Source organism: Podarcis raffonei, chromosome 14, assembly GCF_027172205.1.
Source record: "Podarcis raffonei isolate rPodRaf1 chromosome 14, rPodRaf1.pri, whole genome shotgun sequence".
Lineage (NCBI taxonomy): Eukaryota > Metazoa > Chordata > Lepidosauria > Squamata > Lacertidae > Podarcis > Podarcis raffonei.
This window is the reverse complement of record NC_070615.1, coordinates 34,834,041-34,849,172: the sequence shown is the minus strand read 5'-3', so window position 1 is coordinate 34,849,172 and position 15,132 is coordinate 34,834,041. Positions and strand designations below refer to the sequence as shown.

Sequence of the window (15,132 nt, the reverse complement as noted above, 5' to 3'; positions counted from 1 at the left end):
TTTTTTTTAATATAAAAAAATCAAACAAGTTTCTAGACCTCATTGTTGTGGATAAAGCCTGAAAACACACAAGCTGTACTTCCTTAAGCAGACACGGGCAGAAGGTGTCTCTGTATCCCCTAGTAGATTTCTAGGTAACATGGAAGTAGATTGGGCAAGGATTTCCAACTCCCGATTGTTTAATGATGGCCACAACAAAAACGAAACACTCCCCGCCCCCCGCTAAATTAATATTGCTGAAATTAAGAAAGCTGATGGGACCTGGAGTAGCTTTTGGTGTGGAGGGACTGTGATTCAGTTCAGTTTGGATACTTTCCTGGAATCATGGCAGGCTGAAAAAAATGTCACTATCCAAGAATTCTCTTCTGCACAGCTTCCTAGAGACAAAGCTCTCTAAGGACTCTTCCGGGTCACCTGTTTATTAAGCATTCACCCATTGCTTGCACAAAGCTGACACGGAGGTCAAGCTATATCCTTTTTTTGTTGAGCAACTGTCCTGATTTGTTTGTGGCAAGCTTGTACAACAAATGGCCATATTCACACCATATATTTAAAGGACTGCAATGCCATGTCAAACAGTCACTGCTTCCCCGAAAGCGGCCTGGGAACTGAAGTTTGTTAAGGGTGCAGAGAGGAGATGACTACTCCTCTTACAGAACTACAATTCCCAGAGCTCCCTGTGAAGAGGGCCTGACTGTTAAACCACTCTGGGAGCTGTAGTTCTGTGGAGGGAATAGGGGTATCGTAACGACTCTCAGCATCCTTAGCATACTGCAGCTCCCCAAATTACTTGGGGTAGCACAGCTGTTCAAAGCGGCACCGTTGTGCTTTAAATGTATGGTGTGGGTGTGGCCAGGGAACATTCATAGTGATTTGCTTGTGTGGGCATTTGCATACCTTCGCATTCATTCATCCCACACGTTCCAGTGCATTTCCTTGTTACTTTTCTCATCTCAAAAGGGTCATCTTCCGGCTGCTGCTATTTTGCAGGAGGTATATATATATATATACACCATAAGGAGATTGCAGGAGGAAATCAATATATTGTTTTTTTAACCCCTCTCCCTTTTGATTTCCTCCTTCTGCAATCTCCTTATGGAAAGGGGAATGCCGTAAAGCACTTTAAGCCCATGAGAAAATGTGGGGGGAACTCTGGAAGGAGAGACGAGAAAGACAGGCAGATGGTGTGCAAAATATTTATTCATACTTCTCTTCTCCCCCCCCCCTTTTCAAATCAGATTTCAGATCTGGGTAGTAGTGCATTTACTTGTAGCAAGCTCTTTCTCCCCCCACCCCCACCCCCAGAAATTCTCCCCCCTATTGCATGCTCACCCCTGCCTGTTCATCTATAGACTTCATTTTTCCGAAGACAGGTGCATTTCCATTTGTAGCGGGACGGAACAATTTCAGCAGCCTGGTGCAGCGAGATCTGGGGTGCTGTCACAGGCCACGTGCCAGAGATCTACTGCTCCCACGGCGCAAAACGAAATAAACTCGCTTCCCAAATGGCACCCCTTGCGACAGGAAGGCACGTTTTGAAGCCAGCTGGAAAGTTTTAAAATTAAAACACCCAGGAACCCTTCCAGGCCTTAGCAGAAGGACGGTGGAGCCCATTAGCTGGCCTTGAGGTGTTGAGGGCTCCACCAAGGGTTTTCACCAAGCCCATCCCATTTGGAGGATTCCTGCTGGAGCACCCTTAGCAAAAGCTGCCTATAAATGGGGAGGGGGAGGGTTCCATCTCAGCCTGGGCAGAAGACTTAAGAGCTCCACTCTCCCACCTGCTCAGGCTCCCCGCTTCAATCCCCAGTGCAGTTGAACACTGTCAAAGGTCCTCATAAAGGATGGGAAGATCAATCTAGGCCAAGGATGAGTTAACTGGCCATCTGGAGGGCGCAGCTGACCTCCTCAAGCAAATTTATCCAGGCGCCATGTGGCCTTCCCGTGTCTTAAGCCAAGACCGTTCATGCTCATTTAAGAAAACGAAAAAAATTGTTCAAAGGTATGGCACAAAACAGACCCCGCTTTCTCTCTCTTTGGGTTTTAAGTGGAGCTCTCCTCCCCCCACCCACCAACCAAGTGCATTTGCTATTTTAAGAGCCAATCCACCCATTCAGGTGATCGGACTTCATGGCAAAATATACTTCCAAGCCTTGCTTCCCAACTACTAACTACAGCACAGAACGCCGCACCTTCCCTGCGCGCACACACATACACACACTCCTGAGAATCCAGAAGTCGGCTGTCCCTGATCTAGACCAACCCCTGCTCTAGAAGCCAGCTTCTGGAAACACAAAACCTGTGGGCCTGCACAGGACCGATTGCTCAGTCACTGTTCCGTCGGGACCAAATGGGCACCTTGGCAATACAAGGGGGGCAGAGGCAGGGTGATGGAAGAAAGGCAGGAGAAGGAAGCTGCCTGAACCCCATGGACTTTGTAGAGATCTTAGGGCCTAGAGTTCCATCCGGGAATCTCCTTTAAGGCCAGAGATTCCTCAGCGCAGAGAAGACACATTTATAGAAACATAGGAAGCCGCTTTGACCCTTGATTGTTTCCTTAAATGATCATAATAATGCACGCAGACCTGTACGCTGGAGTGCATTGGTGTGGACCTCCTGCACACTCTCTCTCACATAGGAGCATAGGAAGCTGCTCTGTATACAAAGTCAGACCATCTAGCTCAATGTTGACTATACTGATTGACAGCGCCTCTCCACAGTCTGAGACAGTGCCATCCTTGGAGGCGCCAGGGATTGAACTGGGACCTATTGCCTGCAAACCACATCATCAAACACTGAGCGATGGGAGGATGCTGTATTTCCCTCCTTCCCTACAGAAGAATCCCAAAACCAGACCTCCAACCACAGGTTAGATGGAAGGACTCCCAGGCCAAAGAAAGGCGAAACCCACCCACCCCCCATCTCAGCCCCTCCCCGGTAAGAAAAAACTGAAGCACAGGGGTGTTACCCAAGGAGCTCGCAGAAAAACCAATTCCAAAGCAAGGGAACGAAGGAGGTTACAAAGCAAACAAGCCAACAAACCCAGCAACTCAAGAGCACGAGGAATGATCTGAAGGCATCGGACGCAGCTGCATCCATCATCACAGACGCAGCTCTGCCGGAGGAACACAAAACTCTGGAATAGACACGGGTAAAGGGGTACCAACCCACCAACCCTCCCTCCCCAAAAAGAATACATAGACTCTCATGCCTATAAGGGGATCTCTGAGAACACGGTTGCTAAGGGATCTCCCCCCACCCCTCTTTGGAGCTGAGCTGGGGGTGGACACAGAGGGAATTCTAGGGAAAGGGGTGGCAGTTTGTTCGTTCCTGGGTCACAGATGGCCCCATCTGCCCTCCGGCCTCTTCCCGCAGGAGCCTAGCACGGGTCCTTGCTAATCTTGTTTTTGGCATCCGGCTGACGCATCGCTTCGGAGATGCGGCGCGCGGTCGCTGGGCTCCTGCGCTCCTGTGCGCCAGGTCAGCCCCCTCCCTTTCTCTCCGGCGATGTCTGCAGTTTTTGGCACTTCCAGGGCGGGTGTTGCAGAGAGAACTGGGACCGGGAAGCAGGAGGGGATTGCTATGGGGGAGGCGGGATCTGTGCCCCTAGAAGGTCGTAGGCGAAGATGTTCCAGAAGACGGCAAAGACCAGGAAGGTGGCGTAGGAGAGGAGCACCACCCACCAGCCGCACTGGTCCTGGAGGTTCTCCTCGTAGCTGCGGAGGATTGTGAGGCCCATGCTGATGCCCACAATCGCCCCTGCCAGGTGGGCCATGAAGCTGGGCTGGGGGCCCGAGGAGGGCAAGGGGGGAGAGAAACGCAGCCAAACGGCACGACCCACCTCAGAGCTCACTGCGAGGGGAAAGAGAGAGACGAGAGATCAAAACGGCTGGAGTCCCAAGCTTCTAGTCCCTTTGAGGTATGTCTCTCTGTCATTGCCCCTCCCCTTCTTTGGTATGTACATAGTGCCTTATAACATTTATATTAGAGGTGTGCATGTCCCCCTCCTGAGCAGTTTCAGGGTTTAATTGGGCCCAATCCAAGTCAGGGTAATCTGGGGCTGACCCAGCCTGGATCTGGGCCCTTGCACAGTCTTTAATTAGGGTTTCACACATGGGGTCAAGGATGCAGGAGGAAAGGCCTGCCTCATCCCCACACCATGGAAGTCTCAACCAAGAGAGACCAGTATACTTACTGCACACCAGGGCTAACACCATGCGCAGCAGTTTGTAAGGGCAACGCATCCCTGCCCAGTTCTGTGGAGAAACAGAATTAGATTTTTTTCTGCCCATAGCTTCTTCTCCCGATATCTTTCTCATCACACCCCCTTCCATAAGAAGAGCCTGCAGGATCAGGCCAATGGACCTCCTGCAGTCTGTTCTTGCAGCAGCCGACCAGATCTAACGTAGTGAAACAGTATCGCGTCCACCAATATTTACAACTCCAGAAGCTTTCAACCTGATACTGAAATTCTTCTTCACAGATTTGCCCTGGAATGGCACTGCTCAAGGGAAGCACACTTGGGCCTCTGCCACTGCCCAAGGCCACTGTGAGGAAGAAGGTGAGGGCAAGGGGAAGGCCAGTCAGGCCCCAGCCATTGGTCAGAGAAGGAGCAGCTGCAGGGAGCTGGCTTCCTTGCTCGCTGCCAGAAACAGCACCCAGTTACACCAGCCAGCTGTCCCAGGACTGTAGGTCTGAGATGTATTTCTATTTAAAGTAGAGCAATTACGTCTAAATTTGCATTTTTACATATACGCTAGCACCATACATTTTTGGTGGTGGTGAAAAACAAAGTGCCAGTACTCATATACAGTGGTACCTCAGGTTACATACGCTTCAGGTTACATACGCTTCAGTTTACACACTCTGCTAACCCAGAAATATTACCTCAGGTTAAGAACTTTGCTTCAGGATGAGAACAGAAATCGTGCTCCAGCGGCGCGGCGGCAGCGGGAGGCCCCATTAGCTAAAGTAGCGCTTCAGGTTAAGAACAGTTTCAGGTTAAGAACGGACCTCCGGAACGAATTAAGTACTTAACCTGAGGTACCACTGTATTCCTGAGGGGTACTGGCTGGCTGGCTAGAACCCAGGAGCCACATGGTACAGCAACATTTTGTTGAAGATTTCACCACAGAATCACCATATTGAAGCCCACCAAGTTCCCCTCCCCCATTCATTCAAAGTGGCACTCCACTCACCATGACAACGTTGGCCAGGTGAGCGGAGCAGAGGGCGTAGACTCCGCCCGAACCTCCAACCAAAGGTGCCCTCATGTCTGTGATGGAGACGGTCAGGGAACCTGAAAGGGAAATAGGGGGGAGAAATAGGATGGAGTTGGGCAGGGGCACCATAAACAAAAGGTTTTTCATTGCCTCAGCAACTTGACACGCGTTTAGTTGCCAGCAAAAATGTAGTCCGGACACCCCTCAGTAAATGATCAACACCCATAGTCCTCTCCCTGCTACACCCTTGCCTGTCCAAACCTCAAGGCATTCTTCATTTTATTTATTATATTTATATACACCTTTTCTTCCAAGAAACTCAAGGTAGTGTGCACAGTTCTTCTCCTCACTTCATCCTCACAACAACCCTGTGAGGTAGGTTAGGCTGAGAGATGGCGGCTGCCTCAAGGTAACACAGCTAGAGCTCCATGGCTGAGTGGGGATTCGAACTCTGGTCTCCCAGGTCATGGCCCAACCCTCTAGCCATTACACCACACTGTTTCTTCTTGAAGGACTGCCTTCTCCAGCATGAAACCCTTTCACACCCCACACATTAAACACCTGAACAGTCGTGGCTACCCCCAAAGAATCCTGGGAACTGTTCTCCTAACTGTTCACTCAGAACTCTTTAGAAACTACAGTTCCCATAATTCTTTGGGGGGGGAGGTGAGCCATGCCTGCTAAAATGGTATAAGTGTCTTTTCAACATATGGTGTGAATATGACCCAGGCAGGGTCAGCAATGTGATGTGCCCCCCCAGACTGCAACTCCCATCATCCCTTGGCAAATCTGGCTGGGGCTGATGGGAGTTGTAGTCCAAAACATCTGGGGCTTCCCTAGGTTGACAAAGAATGGAGGAAGGGGGGAAACAAAAGTCTGACATGTTTAAACAATTTCAAATGGGTTCTCCTTGAAGATTTGAAACCCACCAGCATTCTTGGGTTTGTGGAGGGGAGACAATACCAGCCTCCCTTGGCCTGGCCTTAGGAAGCTGTGAAATGCTCTCCCCAGAGCCCACTGGGGGCAGCCCAGCAGATTTTGCTCCTTCCCTCCCTCCCCAGATGTACTTTGCTGAGACAGCAGCTTGGGAGAGGAGAGCTGACGACTGATGAGGAATTGTTCACCCTCCATTTCGCTCTCCCTTCCACCCCCCCCCCTCCAAAAAAGACATGGATGGGTGAGTAATTCCAGCAGCTGCTCTAATTGCCCAGGGGCTCAGCAAACAAATAAATAAATAAAGCTTGCTGTGACAGCCAATAAATACTCTCCCAAAGCACCGTAATTTAGAGCCTGATGCCTCCCCGCCCCCCAGCTGTCCTGGACAGGGACCACGTGGGATTTGGTCAGACTGGACTCTCGGGCAGAGACAGTGTGCGATAATGCAGGGATCTGTGTGTGTGTGTGTGAAAGAGAGAAAGAGATCTACAGCCAGGGGAGACAGTTTCAATTTTTAGGGATTTAGACAGCCCAGAGACAGAACCTTGGTTCACAGAGCGCTGTTTATAAACTGTCTTGAAGGAAAGGAGATGGAACCAAAATGAAACCCCAACAATGGGTGTGTGTGTGGTGTGCTGCACCACAATTTAAGGCCTCATCCGCACCATACGTGTAAAGCAGTATCATCCCACTTATGGCTTCCCTCCAAATATCCTGGGAACTGTAGTTCGTTAAAGGTGCTGAGAGTTGTTAGGAGACTCCTGTGTTCCCCTCACAGAGCTACAATACCCAGAGTTCCCTGGGAAGAGAGAATGACTGTTAAGCCACTCTGGGGATCCTCAGGCTTGAGGACTGAGTGTGGCCCTCCAGGCCTCTCTACCTGGCCCTCGGAACTCTCCCCAGGACCCACCCCTCTCTGGCTGTGCTGAACAACTCCCAGAGGGTCCTGGCCTGGCTGGAATGTGCCCCAGCCTGGAATGTGAATTTGGATGATGGAAGATGGAGACAGGGGTGTGCAGAGACTAGCCTGCTGCACAAGGCAAAAGGTACCCTTGTGGCCCCGCCCACTTTTGCCTCTTGCCCCTCCTACCCCTGGTGCAAGGCCCCTGGAAGGTCGCCCAGCAGGGAATGTGGCCCTCAGGCTGAAACGTCTTCCCCCACCCTGGGCCTAAGGGCTAACAGATTTATGGTGTCCAGCAGCGGGGCTTAGAGAAGAGTGGAGAGCTGTGAGCCGTGCTCCCTCACCTGCCAGAACTCCTGCGAGGTAGAGGAAGCTGATGCGAAGGATGCCGTGGACCATCTCTAGGGGTACCCCGATCATCAGCTGCAAGAGGGCGTTGAAGCCCAGCTGCTCCAACCTGGAAAGAGACACGGAAAGGCAGTGAGCTCAGCAGCCAAGAATCCCAGGAGGGGACAGACAACGTTCAGCTCACCTTGCCAGAAATGATGAGAGCTAGAAACTTGACGTGTTGCTCCCTCCCCAAACCCTGTGATGTTCTCAGGTCTCGGAATCTCTCAGGCCCAAATGTCACCTCCTGTTTTAAAGTTCTCTCTAGGTCTGCAGGTGCCGTTTGCCCAAACGAAGGAGCCTCTCCTGCTGCCTCCAGAACCCAGAGGAATCTCACAGAATTGTAGAGTTGGAAGGAACCATGGGGACAATCTAGTCCAACTCCCTGCAATGTGGGAATCTTTTTGCCCGACGTGGGGCTCAAACCCACGACCCTGAGATTAACTGTCTCATGCTGTACTGGCTGAGCTAACCTGCAGTGGCAGTGGGCTGGTGCCTATACACCTCCCCGCCCCCATCTGTACGCACATTGCAGAAATACAGAGTCAGCTTGCTCACTTGCACATCTCTCATCCAGGGAATGTTTCTCAGCTCGAGGGCCACGCTGCCAAACCAGGCAACCTTCTGGGGGCCACATGCCAAGGGTGGGCAGAGCGCCAAATGCAAATTCCACCTTTTACGCAGGAGGTTAGTTCCTACACTGACTCACTCACTCCTCTCTAGCCTCCATCATAGTAATCGAGTGGCACGATCAGAGTTCGGGGACACATTCCAGCCAGGCAGAAACATTCAAGAAAGGGGTGGAGCAGGGCTGGCGAGGGGCATGGCTGCAGAGGGGGTGTGGCCTGCAGAGAGTTCCGAGAGACAAACAGAGAGGTTTGGAGGGCTGTATTTGGCCCCTAGGCCTGAGGTTCCCGACCCCTGCTCTGCTGGAAGCAACGAGGGGCAAGACAAGGCAGACACTTACCCCACATGCATGAACATGTAGGTGAGGAACCTCCAGGCACGAGCGCGGTGGCCCGGGTGGTACACGAGGGGGCTCTTCATGTACTCAGGGTGGTATGTCTGCAGGACCCACTTGTTCAGCCGGGCCCCATAGCAGAGGAATACGATGATCTAATAGAAACAGGATGTGAGGGGGTTATTGGGTGTGAGGCTGTCCAGCACCTTGGCAACACCCAGAGATAAAGTTGATAAAGCTGCTTCCCCTTCCTATGTCTCTAGTCCTCAAGAAAATAGCTGAAAATGCCTTAAACAGGCTGCGTCTAGGCTGGAAATGAACAGGAGACCAGAAAAAGCCACACAAAGCAGTACAGTGGTACCTCGGGTTACATACACTTCAGGTTACAGACTCCGCTAACCCAGAAATAGTACCTCAAGTTAAGAACTTTGCTTCAGGATGAGAACAGAAATCGTGCTCCAGTGGCGCAGCAGCAGCAGGAGGCCCCATTAGCTAAAGTGGTGCTTCAGGTTAAGAACAGTTTCAGGTTAAGAACGGACCTCCGGAACGAATTAAGTACCACTGTACTGGTCACTAAATTCTTCTCCTTTTTTAAAAAAACAAAACAATATGCTGGTCCTCAGCGTTGCAAACATATGACTGCAGGAAAGAAACAGGGTGGGGGCAATGCCTAGTCAAATCTCAGATGTCCAAATAGTTGGGGGACGCAGAAATTGTTGGGGTTCAGACCTTCTGCAGCACCTCCTCCTCCACCCATGAGTAGGCAAAGCAGAATAAGTTGTGCAAAACTGGAATACAGTGGACGCTCAGGTTGCAAACATGATCCGTGAGGGATGCATGTTCACAACCTGCAGTGTTTGCAACCGCATCTGAGCACGCGCGGATTGCGATTCAGCGCTTCTGCGCATGCGCAACTGCCAAAACCCAGAAGTAACCTGTTCCGGTACTTCCGGGTTTCAGCAGTCGGCAACCCGAAAAAACGCAACCTGAAGCAGCTGTAACCCAAGGTTTGACTGTAAACGAGATCCATTTGCAGCATTTTGTTTTATATCAGCAGGAATTCTTTTTATACATATGATCAAAACACAGGTGCATGCACACAAGGAGAATTCCTCCAGCCGCAGAACCTGGCATCTCCCACAAGACGCTGATCAAGCTTTCTTTAAAAGTTTTAAAAGTTAACTGCCTCTTCCCCCTAAGAGGAGGGCGCCCTCCACTGGCACTCAGGCGAACAGCAGGTCACCTCTCTGCCCACCTGGGTCAGTGTGACGACTGCCATGAAAACCGGAGGGGGGCAGGTGCGGTGCTGGTAGAAGTACCACCTCCGGTCCATCTCGCAGGGAAGGATCTCGTAGGCCACGTAGCGCACAAAGCGCTTGTAGAAGCCCAGGCCCGTCTCGTCCAGGAGCCCATCGCGGGGAAGCGCCCTCTGCCCGTTGGCAATGGCTCGCTTGAAGCTGCTCGACCGCTTGCTGCTGATCTGCAGAGAGGGGCCACGTCACGCAAAGAGGCAGGACACCCGCTCCCTGGAGCTCTTGGGGCGAACCAGCCCCCCAGGCTCCAGCTCTTGCCACCCCCACCCCCCAGCCAGCCAGTAAATGATGATCTGTATTATTGCCCCTTCTCAGCACTGCTTAAAGCCTCCAGTCAGCTGCTAACTTTGCCTTGCAAATATATCCAAGATAATTACTATGAGAAACTGGCAGCAAGCATTGAAAACAGCCTTACAGACACCCCTGTCAGGTAAAGGTAAAGGGACCCCTGACCATTAGGTCCAGTCGCGGACGACTATGGGGTTGCGGTGCTCATCTCACTTTATTGGCCGAGGGATCCGGCATACAGCTTCCGAGTCATGTGGCCAGCAGGACTAAGCTGCTTCTGGCGAACCAGAGCAGCACATGGAAACGCCGTTTACCTTCCCGCCGGAGCGGTACCTATTTATCTACTTGCACTTTGACGTGCTTTCAAACTGCTAGGTTGGCAGGAGCAGGGACCGAGCAACGGGAGCTCACTCCGTTGTGGGGATTCGAACCGCCGACCTTCTGATCGGCAAGTCCTAGGCTCTGTGGTTTAAGCCACAGCGCCGTAGGTCAGCCTTAAAACCCTTTTGTCGCAGATGGGGAGCTGAGGCTAAGAGAGAAAGGCTTGCCTGGTGAGTTCGTAGTTACAGGAGATATTCGAACAAGGAGACACTGGCTCTTAAATAAAAGAAAAGGTGGCTGCCGAGAGTTTTACTCCTGCTTCCCAGCTAAATGCAGACTGCCTTAAGGGAGGGAGACCCCATGTTTGGCCAGCAGGGGGCACTGTGGGGCCTGACCTTCCACCTGCTTCCCTGGTGCTTAAGGGCAAGCTCACTCAGTCCTTTGGGGCTGGATGATGAGCACCAAAAGACCTTGCTCAGGGAGATGTGCTGCATTCGGGAATTGAATTGCAGGTCACACGGTGTGCAGACGGAGCCTGCCTACTAATGCCTTCCTCCTTGCCTTACCATCTTGGCACTCAGCTGAGCCAATTAAGGAGAAATTATTGACTATTAAGTATTCAGAACTGGATAGCTGGTGCAGCCTAAATGCTTTTTAACAAAGAACTTAGGAAGAAAAGAAGAGAATTGGATATTATTCCTTTAATTGGACTCTCCCTCCCACTTTGCTATCCAAGATTACAGGAGGGGGAGATTCTACATATACTGGGTCTTTCTCCTGTGAAACCTTCCCCTATAGGAACCCACAGGGTGACCTTGGGACAGTCACTATCTCTCAGCCTAACCTACCTCACAAGGTTGTTGTGATGGAGAGGGAGATCAGTGGATATGTCTGACTTCTACAAAATCTTACTGGCTTCAAAATTTGGCAAAACATTTTGCACTCCTGCTCAAGCCAGGCAGGCAGGCAGGCAGGCAGGCAGGCAGGCAGGCAGGCAGGCAGGGAAAGCACATTTGAGTGGAAAAGAGCGGCATGAAATTTTATATTTACTTATTGCATTTATATTGCACCTTTCCTCCAAGGAGCTCCTGGTGGCCGACATTGGTTCTCTTCTTCCTTATTTTGCCCTCACAACATCCCTGTGAGGCGAGTTAGGCTGAGAGACTGTGACTGTCCCAAGGCTCACTCAGTGGGCTTCAATTTGCAAACCCTCATTTGCAGGAAGTGTTTGTCATGTCCAGTGCTTGTGATGTTAGACAGGCACCTTCATCCTACAGTTTTCTTTGCTCAAACAAGCTTACCTACAAAAAGTCTGCTTTTATTGCTCTTTCCAATTAATGCTTTGTGTGAACTTGCTTACTGATTCTTATTTTATCTTAAGAGGTATAGGTTGGAAATCCTGCAGAATCACAAGTGCTGATGCAGCCACAACTACGGTGGCTGCCCAGTACTCATGCCACTGACCAAGTCTACCAGCTCCTGATAGCAGATCTGTCCCTCGTCGTTGCTCTGTGCCAATGCCACCAGCATCTCCAGTTTTGCAGGGTCCAGAGGCAGTTCATGGCTGTGTACCAGGCTGGCGAAGGTCTCCACGCCAATGAAACCGGTGTTTTCAGGATCAAGCTGTTGAAGAATCAGCACTGGGCATTAGCGACAACGAATAAGCTGGAAATCAAGAGTGGTGATCCATCTCAGAAGGGCTGTTTATTCTGTGCAAGGACAGAATTTGATACTGGAAGAAGAATTCTGTATCCCTAAATTACTGCTGGTTGGTTAGCTCCCATGCCCTGACAACCTCAAGTTCCTAGCCATTTTTTTATTATTGCATTAATATCCCACCTTCCCTTCCAAGGAGCTCAGGGCAGTGTACATTGCTTCCCACCTTCTGCACAAGAACCCTGCAAGGTAAATTATAGGCCGAGACTGTGGCTGTATTCGCAAGGCTGTATTTGTTTGTTTTCCTGACGTTCCCCTGTTCTGCATTACATCTGAACTTTCACACCATGTAGAAGTCACTTTGGGAAAACTAACGGACCATAGTGCATGTTTAGAGCTTATTTCTGTGTTATTTTTGATTCCAGAAAAATTCCGTTTGCAGCTCCCTTGACCCGGAAAATTGTGGGAGTAAAGTGGCAGAATTTTGGGGTGCTATACCAGCATAGAGTTCTTCCCTGCCATTTTCATGGGGCAATCGTGGGGGAACAGAAGTAGACACATGCAGAAAGGGTGGAGGTGTTAACGGAGAAAGAGGTTAGCTGCGGTGTTCACTGATGTTCGTTTTTCTATGTCACAACATGCTTACTTGGCGTGAATGAAATTTAGAGTGACAGGCTGGTATATCGGTCAAAAAACCACAGTTCCATGATGCAGCAGGTACTGTAATATGAAAGGGACATTAGAAAATGGGAAATAAGCTTCAGCATTATAAGCAAGAAAACTAAGGCAATATACCCCACACTTGAATGCACCCTTTGGCTGGCTTCATGACTGAGTAGGGGTTTGAACCCTGGTCTCCCAGTTCCTAGTCCAACACATTAACCACTACACCATGCTGACCATGGGGCTTGGTTGACACTTTCAAGCCTGTAACCGGAGCAATTTTGCAATCCAGAACTTCGAAGGTAAGTAGGGGATACATTGAACCAGGTGTAAATCTGGCTTCAACATCTTGCATAGCTCCTTGCCTGATTCAGTAAGTAGCAGTGATCCACAGGTAAAAGGCAGGCAGGCAGGCATTGAACCAGTAAGCAGCGCAGTCTGAGTGTTCATAGATTTGTAGAGTTGGAAGGGACCCCAAGGGATGTGGAGGTGGCGAAAGTGCAAGGAGATGAAATCTTAAGGATGAGCAAAAATAAATTTGATTGCCCTAACACACTTTGAAATGCATTCCTCCTTCACGTGCCCTTAAAAAACAGACCACTGTGTCCTCAACCGTACTCTGTAGCCAAATGAATCTATTATTCAAGATAAATATAATCAACTTGGCTCATCTGCATAATTTGGGGCAGGGGAGGAAAGAATTTGAGACAATGCAGAACTTGGATTTTTACACACACACATGCGCGCGCACACACACACCCCAACAACAATCAATCTTCCAACCAAGACATTAACGCAACAGCTGAAAGTGCCTGTTGCAACAGTAAGCCAAAGAATTATTTTAACAAACAGCTCAATAAACAGCTTTTGTTGAGTAATGCTGTGCCAAAAATCTCTCCTGACCATCTTCCATTTGCATTTGAAAATTACCAAACAGAAAATAACATTCTGGGGGACATAGGAAGCTGCCTCATACCAAATCAGACCATTGGTCCATCTAGCACAGAGCTGTCTACACTGACTGGCAGAGGCTCTCCAGGATTCCAGGCAGGGAACATTCCCAGCACTGCACTGGGAACCAGGGCCAGCACTGCTAACCGAGGCGATGACTTCATGAGTTGGCTTCAGTAGATCTAAACATGTATGGTAGTTGGTTTCCGAAAGGTTTCTGGGCACTGGTCAACTCACTTCTCAAAATCAAGCAACCTGCCTCATATGCAGTGTTGAAACCCAAATTGATTTCCCCCTTAAGCATTTCATGAGAATCTCAGCTTCATTTATTTGTTGTTTTTAATGGTATCTATCTGCTTAGGCACCCCCCCCCCAAAAAAAGAGAAAATGCATATCCATAAAAGAAAAGAAAAAAGGTTGTATAAAATTTTCTTGCACTAATTGGAGCAGCTAACATATATGTGCAGGTGCACATTTTTACAAGAGGAGTGCAATTTATAATTTAAACTGTTTGAAAGACATCTCCCCATTGCAGAGAAGACTGACCAGGTGAGCTGTGTGCCCAATGGCTCAGTCTGCTATCCACGTGCTCAAACCATCGATGGGCAACTTTGCAGCCCCTCCTGCTCTCCTTTCTTAAGGTTCTTTAAACTAAACTTAGACTGGGCAGCCCTTCCGATAAGAGGACTGTCTGCTGCAAAGTAGGACACTGTGGAGACATGACTGAAAGTGTCTCTGGGGGCTATTATAGTCTCCCCAAGGCATTTCTGCTAATCAACATGACTAACCCACCCTGAGATGTGTGGCTATTCTTGTATCTGGAAAGAACTATTTTCCACTTGTAAGGCCGTCTTCAGGAATGTCAAGAACGGCTGAACGAGAGAGAGAGAGTTTAGGGAAACAGCCTGTCGTGCGCACCCCAATCTCTGAGTAGTAAGAGACTCCAGAGATTCCCACACTTGCCCAGGGCTTAGATCCCTTGGAGTGAAGGTCAGAGGAGTCTGTGTTGTCTTTGGGGTATATCATTTACTTACATATATCTGTAACATGAACATAGGACAGAGGGGCTCACAGCATGAGCACTCCAACAGATCTTACCTCCCCATTGTTCCCAGGGAGATCCCCAAGCCGTAGCATTGGGTTCAGCACAGAGCAAGACAAGGCTCTGCGTCTACAGCTTCTAGCATCAGCCAAAAATGCATGAGCGCGCGCGCACACACACACAGCTCTCTTGGCATATTTTTATCCCTCCTATGGCATCCAGCCAGATGAGGTGGGAAAAGGCCCAGCCACTTGTCTCTATGGCAACAGGGTAACCTCCTTGGACATGTAAATGGCAGCACTTAGCTGGCCAGTTCATGCCATTATCCTACAAAGAGTCTGGTCTGACTGGTTCAGCAGAGTTTCCCTTATAGATTCTAACCTCACAGATACAGGATCATAGGTTTAGAAGTGACCCATGGTCACCCCCTGACTGACACCCGCTCCCCAACCTATAACACTATATAATTTGTGTGCACATCTGATGAAGTAGAC

General features: G+C 49.8%; 1 protein-coding gene across 4 annotated transcripts in view; it reads right to left on the bottom strand.

The window, feature by feature from the left end:
• Positions 1-1,300: 1,300 nt before the first annotated feature.
• RHBDL1 (rhomboid like 1) overlaps positions 1,301-15,132 on the bottom strand; it is a 30,932-nt gene continuing 17,100 nt past the window's right edge. For 2 of the 4 annotated variants that reach the window (XM_053364744.1, XM_053364743.1), the window contains 7 exons: positions 11,791-11,949; positions 9,660-9,884; positions 8,411-8,559; positions 7,401-7,513; positions 5,196-5,296; positions 4,193-4,253; positions 1,301-3,849 (listed from right to left, as the gene is read on the bottom strand). In XM_053364744.1, coding sequence (XP_053220719.1) covers positions 3,578-3,849; positions 4,193-4,253; positions 5,196-5,296; positions 7,401-7,513; positions 8,411-8,559; positions 9,660-9,884; positions 11,791-11,949 — 1,080 coding nt within the window. In that variant the 3' untranslated portion in view covers positions 1,301-3,577. The remainder of the gene's footprint in view (positions 3,850-4,192; positions 4,254-5,195; positions 5,297-7,400; positions 7,514-8,410; positions 8,560-9,659; positions 9,885-11,790; positions 11,950-15,132) is intronic. The other 2 variants (XM_053364745.1, XM_053364746.1) reach the window with 2 other exon arrangements.